General features: G+C 45.8%; 1 protein-coding gene across 1 annotated transcript in view; it reads right to left on the bottom strand.

The window, feature by feature from the left end:
* The window catches only part of ASH2L (ASH2 like, histone lysine methyltransferase complex subunit), a 57,667-nt gene that overhangs the window by 27,179 nt on the left and 18,290 nt on the right, over positions 1–12,198 (bottom strand). Inside the window, exons 7-8 of the mRNA XM_068274604.1 lie at positions 10,231–10,326; positions 7,677–7,752 (exon numbers count right to left, since the gene is read on the bottom strand). Coding sequence (XP_068130705.1) covers positions 7,677–7,752; positions 10,231–10,326 — 172 coding nt within the window. The remainder of the gene's footprint in view (positions 1–7,676; positions 7,753–10,230; positions 10,327–12,198) is intronic.

Here is a 12,198-nt window from a genome sequence, read left to right as displayed (position 1 = left end):
ACCCCTGCTTGACACATTTTGTTGAGTTACAGGAAAAAAAGGTTAGGAAAATTAATTGGATCACTTTTTGCACAGAAATCCAGCAGAAACTGAACGCCAGGGAGATTAAAGGACAACTGTAGCAAGAGGGATATGGAGGCTGCCATTTTTATTTCCTTTAAGGCTGCTTACACACAGGGACGTTACAGGCGCACGTTAGTGCAGCCTGTAACACTCCCCCAACGCACAGCAATGTAACACAAGTGGGCTGTTCACACTGCCCACGTTGCGTTACATGTAACGCTGCACGTTCTTCCGAAAGTGCAGCATGCTACGGCGTTAGAGCGGCTTAAGCCGCGTTAGACTGTCTGCACATGCTCAGTCATGTTGGGGAGGAGCGGAGAGCGGCCAGGCACATGGCTAATTAATATTCACTGCACGTTGTGACGTGCAGTGTTTACTTCCTGGTGCGGCCGCTCTGTGCGGTGATTGGCCGGTGGGACCACGTGATGCCACGTGTCCAAGAGCACGCATCACGGACGCCAGAGTGAGCTGCACAACGCGGCTCACTCTGACGTCCACATTGAAGAGCACCAGGCCTTGCGTTAGGTGCACATTATGCGACCTTAACGTAGCACCTAACGCAACGTCTTGGTGTGCAAGTAGCCTTAAGCAATACAGTTTCCTGGCAGCCCTGCTGATCCTCTGCCTCTAATACTTTTAGTCATAGACCCTGAACAAGCGTATACAAATCAGGTTTTTCTGACATTAGTGTCAGATCTGACAAGATTAGCTGCATTCTTGTTTCTGGTGCGATTCAGACACTACTGCAGCCAAACACATTAGCAGGGCTGCCAGGTAATTGGTATTGTGCTCCGCACAGAAAAACTAGTTCCCGACTAGTGATGTAAATTACCGACTTAATGCGGTAATTACCTTAGGAAATGTCAAATGTTAATTCACAAAGATTTACGCAATTAATTTACCGGACAAGTGTGTTTGATATTTTTCTCCAGCTCACAGCAGCCGATAACTCGCTCTCCCCATGCTGTCTTTGGCCTGGAACACACCAAAGGAGTTTTTCTGAGCGTTTTGAGTTTTTAAATCTGCTGCTAATGTTATCCTATGTGTCTGTGCACACTGGAGCAATGAGGTTTTGTAAAAAACCCCATAGCATTACATTGGGAAGAGCTTTTAGAGGTTTCAAAAGCTCTTCCCAATGTAATGCTATGGGGTTTTTTACAAAACCTCATTGCTCCAGTGTGCACAGACACATAGGATAACATTAGCAGCAGATTTAAAAACTCAAAACGCTCAGAAAAACTCCTTTGGTGTGCACCAGGCCTTTGTGGGGTAGATTTCACAGACAGCCTTTGTGGAGAGCCAGGCAGCCAATAGGGAGAGCTACACACCCTGCTTCTCACTGTGATTCGATGCGATGAGGTATCGGTTGGGTCTTTCAGTGTATCAAACCAGAGGAAGAAGGTTTTCAAAAGGCATCCCTGCATGCCTTTAGATGTGCATATTTGTATTGCAGCATACAGAAGAGCTCCCCCTGGTGGCTGCAGCACATCTAAAGGGATAACTGGGATGCACAAGACAGAAAACTTCTGAGTGATACACACAGCTCCCTGCCTGCCCGCTGCCCTGTTACACGCTGGTAAGTGACACTTACCGAGCAGGGCTTAGTGAATTGAGGCATGTTTTTTCGGTAAATTACCAAACTTCTGCCTCAAGTGGGAAACCGGTACTTATCCGTTAGCCAGGCGCATCCGGCAGGTGGCGCTGTTGTAGCTAATTTCATTCATACTTAGTTCACGTAGTACTGTGTGAATGGAACCGCCGCAGGTGGCGCTAATTACATTTATACGGAATGTAACAATACAGTGTTAATGGCAACTAATACATTGTATTTGAAGTGGCCGGAAATTGTCACTTAATGGAATTAAAATGAAGGCGGCGGCAATTTAACAGATGAAGCCGCCGTCTTCGTCTGTTCTTCTCCCCCTTTGCCCTCTCGCTTCTATACAATGCTGGCAGCCTGCGGGGACATGCGTGTCCCCCCAGAGTCTTTCGTTGCGGCAGGGAATCCTGCTTGTTTGCTTGAGACGAACGACTGTGTCCCCCCCAGCTGGCAGTGTTCTATAGTTGAGAGAGGGCAGAACAACAGACGAAGGCGGCGGATTCACCTGTTATATTGCCGCCGCCTTCATTTTAATTCCATTAAGTGACAGTTCCGGCCACTTCAAATACAATGTATTGGTACTTATCCGTTAGCCGGGCGCATCCGGCAGGTGGCGCTGTTGTTGCCAATTTCAATCACAAAACTGTGAATGTAAACGCCGGATGCGCCCGGCTAAACTGTATGTAATGCCCCCGGCTAACTGAATGTAAACGCCGTAGGTGGTAACAATATGTATATTAAAGAAGAGGGTACTTATCCGTTAGCCGGGCGCATCCGGCAGGGCTCTATACGAGAGAGGGCAAGGGGGGGGGGGGGAGGAGAGCAAGACAGGAAGCAAGCCGGCGGCTTGATCTGTCACATTGCCGCCGGCTTATTTGTCATTTAATTAACTCTTCTTTAATATACATATTGTTACCACCTACGGCGTTTACATTCAGTTAGCCGGGCGCATTACATACTGTTTAGCCGGGTGCATCCGGCGTTTACATTCACAGTTTTGTGATTGAAATTAGCAACAACAGCGCCACCTGCCGGATGCGCCCGGCTAACGGAAAAGTACCAAAAAAAGTGTAAAATACCGCAATAAGGTATTTTACCATCCAAAACTGGCCATTGTGAATAGTGCCCATAGTATGCGACACAACGCTGGCATAGCATGCAATGCGACTTTTCCTCTCTGTTGCTTTTACAGGGAATGCAAAGCAGCTCCCACTGGGAACTTAGCATTAGATCATCTGTATTGCTGAAAATAGAATCTGACATAGAATATAAGTACAATACGGCTCCTGCAATGACAGATCAAAAGAAATGCTACCAACAGCACAAGTGAAAGCTGAAATAAATTCACAGCAATATTGTAAAAATTAAAACTAATAATTTGAGCTAATGCAAAATGATGCAAATACATTTTTGCAGCTTGACAATGGGCCAATGAAATCCCACCTTGGCTTCATCTGATTCATTTTCAAGCTACGTACATTTCAAAACAATCTGCATAATTTTGCATCAGCTTGGACTTATTTGTATCCTAGTGACCGCGTACATGTGAATTTGGCGCTGGTACACTTGGGCGCAGGATCCAGCTGTTATATGGCTGGTCCTGCTTCTGCACAGGTCCGGGGCGTTTTAATTACTATTCCCCCTCCAGGCCACCATGGATATTGGGGGAATGAAATAATTTGGCTTCCAGCGATTGCTGGAGGCCGAATTATTGTGTTTTTTAAGCAACTTCGGCTCCGTCTTCTGACGGAGCCGACCTTCCTCACTGAGCGCCGCTATAGACTGATTCCCATTACAGTCTATGGCGGCGCTGGCTGCGCCCAAAGGTAGCAGCGCTGAAAAGCACTGCTCCGCTAGTGACCACCCCTAGGCACAACCATTCCAATCTGTAATCTCTCCTTAGCACCCAATTGGATGATCAACTTCAACACAGAGAATCACACTTGCCCAGTAGCCCAAATTACTACTACTACTATTTTTTTTTTCACTTAGGCTGCATTTCCACTTGTGCGGTGCGAATCGCCACGGTAAAAATTCGCATGCGGGTCCATGCGAATTTTCATGCGAATGGATGATGATGCATGCGAATTTAACCATGGCAGCGGTGTGCTTTTCTTTTGTTTCTATGCAAATTCGCATTAAAATACGCATGCCCAAACCTCATGCGATTTTCCTATTAAATACATTGTATGCGATTCGCATAGCGGTATGCGATATGCGAATTCTGATGGCTCTGCCATGCGAATTTTTTCTGCACAGAAAAACGCAAAGCAATCCTGACAAGTGGAAACAGTCCCATTCACTTGTATTGCTATGCGAATTCGCGATAGTGGAAATGAGCCCTAAAGGGTAAGTAAAAGTTACCTTTTACATTCCGTCTACCACCAGCCATGAATATCTGGATCTAACAAACCCACGTCTGTAATGTGTACCATGTGCTGCTCAAGCTGCAGAACAGGCAGCCTAGCTCAGCTCCCCCTCCTGGCTGCACAGATGAGGGATAATTGCAGCATAATTGCCTCACCTGCACAGACTGATTGACTAGCAGGAAGCTTGCACACTCTCACAGTCAGTATGAGCAGAGCAGTACTGAGCAGCTGAAATCAAAACCACACAAGGTAAACATTTTCACATATGTGCCCACAATTCTAATAGGCCTCAATTCACTAGACTTTATCAAATGTTTGGTAATTTACCTCATGAGTAAAATCTAATTTTGAATTCACTAAAGTGTTATAGAATTATTGAATATTTTATTGATAAAACATTTAATAAATCTAAACACCTTTAGTGAACTCAAAATTAGATTTTATACATGAGGTAAATTATCAAACATTTGATAAAGTGATAAAGCTTTGTAACTAGAGCCCTAATTGTCAGGCCTGAAAACCACTAGAAAGCACAAAACGCTATCGCAATTGCTAGTGATTTGTAATAGTGTTTTGAAATCGCTTTTTGGGAACGATTTCCCTGCTCCTATACAATACATTAGAATGGAAACGCTCCAAAAATTAAGCATGTTCTGCGATTTCCTTAATTGCATAGCTCTAGTGGAATCAGTCCCATCCATTTACAGTGTTTAGGGAGAGTACAGGATACAGCGGTATATGGCTGATCCTGCTGCTGCACAAGTCCGGGCCGTTTTAATTACTATTCCCCCTCCAGGCCGCCATGGATAGTGAGAGAATGAAATAATTCGGCTTCCAGCGATTGCTGGAGGCCGAATTATAGTGTTTTAAAAGCAACTTCGGCTCCGTCTTCTGACGGCCCCGACGTTACTCACTGAGCACTGCAATAGGAATGATTGCTATTGTAGTCTATGGAGGTGCCGGCTGCGCCCAAATCTAGCAGCGCTGAAAAGCACTGCTCCGGTTTAGGGAAATTGCTAGCGATTAAAAGCACTCCCTAAACGCTCTAGTGGGTTCCAGGCCTAAAGCAGAACTGCTATCTGCTAATAGATACGGATGAACAATCGGATTTGAAACCATGTTCTATATGCTTCAGAATAGATATGTAATATGATGAGCAGACTAGGCTCTATTCGCATGCAGTAACCAAATGTTGGAAAATTACCAACTGAATTGAGAAAAGACTAAAAAGTGATAAAGTGCGGTAACATGTTGGTAAATATTACTTATTTTAGACATAACTTCTTCAAAAAATGAAATTCATAATGAAAAAAAGAATGTGTACTTTTCCGTTAGCCGGGCGCATCCGGCAGGTGGCGCTAATTCCATTCATACTTCACGTAACAAAAGTGTGAATGTAACCGCCGCAGGTGGCGCTAATTGCATTCATAGTTAACGTAACAAAAGTGTGTTAAAGGATGGAATTGTGTTTTAAGTGGCCGTCTCGTTGCGGCCAAATGTATTGTAAACTGTGAGTTAATGGAACTAAAATGAAGCCGGCGGCAATGTAACGGATGAAGCCGCCGGCTTCGGCTCTGCCTCCTCTCCTCCCCTCTGCCCGCTCTCTCCTATACAATACTGGCAGGGGGGGATGACACGCGTCCCCCCCAGAGTCGTTTGTCTCAAGAAAACAACCAGGATTCCCTGCCGTGACGAACGACTCTGGGGAGACACGCATGTCTCCGCCGGCTGCCATTGTTCTATAGGGGAGAGAGAGAGAGAGGAAAGGGGGAGGAGAGGAGGCAGAGCCGAAGCCTCCCAAAAGCACTGGAAAACACTCATGAAATCGCTTACAAAATGCTAATTAAAAACGCTAGGGATTTGTAGTGGGTTCCAGGCCTCAATCATTTTAGAAGAAATAGTCTTGACTGGCTATTTCCTTTTAATTAATACCAGTTGCCTGGCTGTCCTGCTGATCCTCCACCTCTAATGCTTTTAGCCATAGACCCAGATATGACAAGATTAGCTGCATGCTTGTTTCTGGTGTGATTCAGGCACTATTGCAGCCAAATATTTCAACAGGGCTGCCAAGACACTGGCATTGTTTAACCACTTAACGACCGCCTAACGCCGATAGGCGTCGGCAGGTCTTAAGTGGTTTTCCATAGAAACGGCTGCTCGATCAAGCGGCCTTTCCATGTCAGTTCACGGAGGGTGTCTCCGTGAACAGCCGGAGAGCCGCCGATCGCGGCTTGTCGGCAAAATGTAAACACGCGGGGAAGAAATCCTCGCTGTTTACATCATACGGCACTGCTGCGCAGCAGCGCCGGCATATGATAGGCTGAAGCCTATCCTACAATGCGCAGGACGGATATCCTGCGCAGCCCAGCTCAGGAGGGAGACGGAGGGAGAGGAAGGGAGGGCGGAAAACGATGCGGAGGGCGGCTTTGAGGAGCCCCCACCCGCAAATCAGTTATAGCCAGCGGCGATCAGACCCCCCCAGCAGGACATCCCCCCCCTAGTGGGGAACAAAGGGGGTGAGTCTGATCGCCCTGCTGCCAACACGATCTGTGCTGTGGGCTAAAAAGCCCACGCAGCACAGACAAGGGGAAAATCCCCTGGTCCTTAAGTGGTTAAAAGGAAATACATATGGCAGCCTCCACATACCTCTCACTTCAGTTATATATGATAACTATGACTCACTTCAGTCATATTTATTTATAAAGAACCCAAGCTTGCATTTATGTATTTAAAAAAAGCTACTACCTCACCCAGTGGCGGGGGCCAAGCCTCGGGTACACTTTATTTGTAAGCAATACCAGTTGCCTGGCTATCCTGCTGATAGACCCTGAACAAGCATGCAGCATATCAGATGTTTCTGACTGAGGTCTAACAAGATTAGCCACATGCTTGTTTCAGGTGTGTGATCCAGATATTACTGATGGGGTGAACAGAGCAGGGTGGTTCAGAAAGAGGAGGGGAGTGGTTTGGAATAGTGATGGTCATGTCTAGGAGAACTCATAGAGAAGCATGTGATCAGTATGGTCAGGTGATAATCGGGAAAGATAACAGGGATTTCACTCATTTCTTCTTGTTCCTGCACTTGTAGTGCGCTGCACATTTTTTCGCTATGCTCATTCCCACTTTTGCCCACGGGGGTTGGAGAGGTCGTCACCTATAATATTCTGCCCTGGGTAGTGATGATCATGTCTAGAAGAACCCATGAAGCATGCGATCAGTTTAGTCAGGTTATAGATATGCACGTCTCTGATTGGCTAGTCCTGAAGATAAGCAAGTCTCTGATTGGCTAGTCCTGAAGATAAGCAAGTCTCTGATTGGCTAGTCATAATCATGTGCTACAGCAGGATGTGATCACAGCAAATCAGAGCTTTGCAAATCTATCAGCTGATCAAACAAATCACATGCCTCTCCATAAGTTCTCCTAATCATGACCATCACCAGTTTGGATGGCAGGCTCTCAGGGATCCTGCTAGCTATCTGCCAGCAAGAAGGAGCATTTACATGTAAAACTATTCATAAGTGGGATTTATAATAACCCTACACTAATATTGGTAGTCGGGTGTGAGGGAGAGGAAGCCATTAGAGACATCAAAATATTGGGAATGTTACACATGCTGCCTATACTCTGTACAGGAAAAACATACCATTTAAGCCTCCTCCAGTAGCAACAGCACTACTCTGCCTCTGGTTGTCATAGGCTGGACCAATATTCGCCAAATCCTACAAGACAAAAATAGAATTAAATTATAATATGATCTGTCTATGGGGTGTTCCTTCCATGACACTCTGCCTGAATTATGGAGGTTTTCCAGGGGATCTGCCATCAAGTGTAGAATGCTTGCAGTGTGGCAAATACTAAAAGGTTCATGAAATCGTGGCAGGGATTGCAGTCCACAATACACTTGTGTGTTACTACAACTGCCCGATCATCATTTCACTGAGGCCAGTGCAATTCCGGTGCAATTTAAATGCAGCCGAATTGCATTGGTTGTAGCTCCATGTCTGTCAAGCGCTGACATGTGGTGATGTTACCCAGTGGCAGAGGACACTAGCGCCAGTGCCGAATGCTAATAAACACCTGGCCGGTGAAGGAGAGCAGCTGACAGGCAGTGCAGTCACCACCTGTCAGCTGCCCCTGTGATAGAGGCCTAATTCTTCAGCAATCCTCACAATGATCTGATATGACTCGGGTAAGGGTTGGGAACTTTGCCACTTTACAGGACAGCCGTCATAAACTAAAGCAGGGGTGTCTATCTCAAATAGACAGTGGGACAAAAAATAAAACTTGACTAAGTCAAGGGCCAACATTGATATTTACTGGAAAAAAAAAATGTTCATATTTGTTTTTTTTTTCTTTGTTTTGTAGGCCAATTTCAATGTTAATCCAAGTAGCGACTGGCAGACCCAGTTTTATGGTGCCAGAGTCTGGCATCTATGACTAAAGTGATGGGGGGCAAATGAGAATTTTATACTAGACAGAAACAGCTTACACATACAATCTGCTCATAGTACTCAATCTTTTGGCCCTCATACTAGAGGCCTGCATCGAGTTACCCGAATTGCGAGACGGGTTCAGGTACCCATTTTGATTCTATTAGTGTAGCGGCCTGCAGATGCGAGTAGTGAAAACAAGCAAGCATGAGATAATGTAGTCAAAAGTAAAAAAAAATAAACAAACAAAAAACCTTTGACACTTATTTGGTTTGTGTACGAAAACAGGTTTCACTTACTTTACAGCCTTCCAGTGAGACTACCAATGTATATTTTATAATAAAATGGAAAAAGCGGGTCAGGAGGCCTGCGGGTCAGGTGCAGGTTCCAGATTCACCAGAAAGCAGGTTGCGGGTTGGGTGCTGCTAGTGGGGCTGTGGGTGCGGGCCTCTACCTCATACTATACGGATGTGGTGAAACTGGCCAGTCATTGGCCAATCACAATTGGATGTATGTAACAAGCTTTAGTCTGTAGCAGGATTAACAATAGTTTCTGGGTATTTCAAGTCCTACCCCATAGAGCCACATTAATCCATGCCATGCACTGATGAGGATCAACCAATCCGAAACAGTCTGTATGCATGTTGGATTATTGTGGCTCTGTACTATTAGCAAGCTGTACTATTTGCATGCTAGTGGTTTAAGAGATTTGGTGAGCTTACAGAGACCAGGGAAAATTTGCATATTGAGGAGTGATGCATCGTGGGAGACATATGCTCATTCCAACCTAAATACTGTATTTTCTGGACTATAAGACTCACCTTTTCTCCCCCAAAAGTGGGGGAAAAAAGTATTTTATGCAGGGAGTTCCTGAATTGTGAATGCCTGCCAATACTATCCTCCAACCGGCCGCAATGCTGGGGACTCCTTGTACAGTGCCCATGCAAAGGACACAGGGGCACAAAGGGGCATAGAGGAGGGCACAAGGACGACACAGGAGGACACTAAGAGGTACAAGGGGGCATGAGGTACAAATCCACAAGATGCCCTTTCACCATGGATGCACCAGGTTAAATATATATACCTTTAGGGCTCGTTCCCACTGTTGCGACGCGATTTCGGCCGCATTCCGACGCTTGTAAAAACGCATGCGGATGCGTTTCCACATGCGTTTTTACCCGCGATTTCGCCTGCGATTTCGCATGGCAGGGTGCCATGCGAAATTAACCATGACACTGCCAGGGCTAAATAAAATTGAAAAAGGTGCGAAATCGCACGCGAAATCGCGGGTAAAAACGCATGTAACAAACGCATGCGTTTTTACTATTAAATACATTAGCGGCGATTCGCACGGATTCCCGACGCAGGCGAAATCGTTGGCTCTTTTGTGCGTTTTTTTCACGCTGAAAAAAACGCACCTCAACAACGCTACAGTGGAAACAGGCCCATCCACTTGTATTACATGTGCGGATCTGCATGCGTCCACGCATGCAGATCGCGATAGTGGAAACGAGCCCTTATTCTCCTGGTTTTTGTCCACTAAACCTAGGTGCGTCTTATGGTCAGGAGCGTCTTATAGTCCGAAATATACGGTAATTGTAAATACCTTGTTTTAAGAAGACAAACTTTTGTTTCTTGTTACTGACACATCAAATACCCAGGTAGTAATGAGGAGAGAAGAAGCAGCTCTGTCTGCATCCCATAATGTGGTATAAATTAAGCATAAAACAATTATCAAATGAGACCTCTTATGTAGGCTTTTGTTACCTGATCAAGGAGGCCGAATTTTGGATAATCATCTTCAGGGTCCTTGCTGCCGGGGTCTGGATGCTCCTTCACTAGAAATACATCTCTCTCTTTAGTCTGCAAGCATAGCAGGTCATTCAGTACACTGCTTAGTGTTCTCTGAGCGCAGACAATACCAGTCATAAGCAGTAACTGTAAAGGGCGCACCCTTCTTACAATGTGTTCAATAAAGAGCATGTTACATAGCAAATGTTCAAGCTATGAAGATAACATGCATGTTACAACATAAAAAAAAAATTCAAACAGAAGTAGAGGTTGATTGGCACAAGATGACAGTGGACTGTAGACAGGTAGGGGGTAACAGGTGACCCAAGTTGTGCCTCCAGATCAGTGCATGAACATGCAATAGTAGCAAGTAGAAAAAAGTATCCGGGCACCAACAGCAGCAGTAATGCTAGTACACCTTTAATACATCCCCAAACCGCTTGACATACAGGTAAAGCCTAACAGCCGTTTCACAGGAAAAACCTGCTTCTTCAGAGGCAACCAAAAGCTTTTGGTTGCCTCTGAAGAAGCAGGTTTTTCCTGTGAAACGGCTGTTAGGCTTTACCTGTATGTCAAGCGGTTTGGGGATGTATTAAAGGTGTACTAGCATTACTGCTGCTGTTGGTGCCCGGATACTTTTTTCTACTTGCTACTATTGCATGTTACAACATATAGAGTGTGCTTTGTGAAAACTGAGCCGAAATGGCAAGAATCCAAGTTCAAACTAACTCTATGGCCTGGGACCCACTACAAAGCGCTATCGCTAGCAATTTGTGGTAGCGCCATGCAAGCGATTTTGCTCCTATACATTAGAATGGAAACGCTCCCAAAATGCTGCGTGCCCTGAGATTTGCCAATCGCTCTAGTGGAATCTGTCCCATCCATTTACTTTGGTAAAGCATTTAGGGAAATCACTAGCGATTCAAAGCGATCCCTAAACTCTCTATTGGGTCCTTTATTGAAGGATCCTTTTCCCCACACATAATCCTTTCCTTCCTTCATATTCTACCATTACTAACCTGTCTACCCCCTAACCTGAACTGATAAAAACTATGCATTCCCTACCTTTTCCCCTAATGCAGAGCAGGATCATCCACCAGGCAACCTGGGCAGATGCCTGGGGCCTAGTGTCAAGCGGCCCACCTGCCACCTTCTCTGACCTATCTTACTAAAAGGCCCCCGAGGCGCACCAAATCTACTACCTTGCCTAGGGCCCCATAACATCTGAAGGCTTCTCCCCTAAACATCAAACTCCAGCTGATCAATCTCCTTTTATCTTCACCCCAGCATAGAGTGCAGGCACTAGAATTCTGACTGGCACCCAACATGTATCTATATAAACAATATATTTATCTATATTAAATGTGGGTATCTGCACTCCCCCTTTCTACAGAATAGCTGAGCCTTGTGACACAAAAACGCACCCTGTAGGTGCCAGTATCAGTTATGTCACAGCTGAGCACAAATGCCCATATACAAGGCAAGAACCTGTATGGGCTGCAGGTCCAGTGAAGGCATGTCCCTCCAGATGACAATCTCCAACCACTGCATATCTAAATCCAGTAACGTGGAAGACCCTGAGCAAGATTACTTGTGCCAATATTTCCAGACTCACTGGGGTCTCATTTTAAAAATGGAAATATGGAGACGGTTGTTTATTATCACTCAGATTTCACACTCCCGTTCTACAGTGCACTGTATTAACCTCCTGAGCGATAATCCCGAGCTGAGCTCGGGGTATGTCGCGCAGGAGGATTTCTCAGGCTCCGCTGGGCCGATTTGCATAATTTTTTTTTTGTTACACGCAGCTAGCACTTTGCTAGCTGCGTGTAACTTCCGATCGCCGCCGCTCGCCGCCGATCCGCCGCTACCCGCCGTTCCGCGCAGCCCCCCCCCCTCCCCAACCCCTTGCGCAGCCTGGCCAATCAGTGCCAGGCAGCGCTG

This window comes from Hyperolius riggenbachi, chromosome 3 (assembly GCF_040937935.1).
Source record: "Hyperolius riggenbachi isolate aHypRig1 chromosome 3, aHypRig1.pri, whole genome shotgun sequence".
NCBI lineage: Eukaryota > Metazoa > Chordata > Amphibia > Anura > Hyperoliidae > Hyperolius > Hyperolius riggenbachi.
Note: the sequence above shows the minus strand (reverse complement) of the source record. Positions and strands in the feature narration are given on the sequence as shown.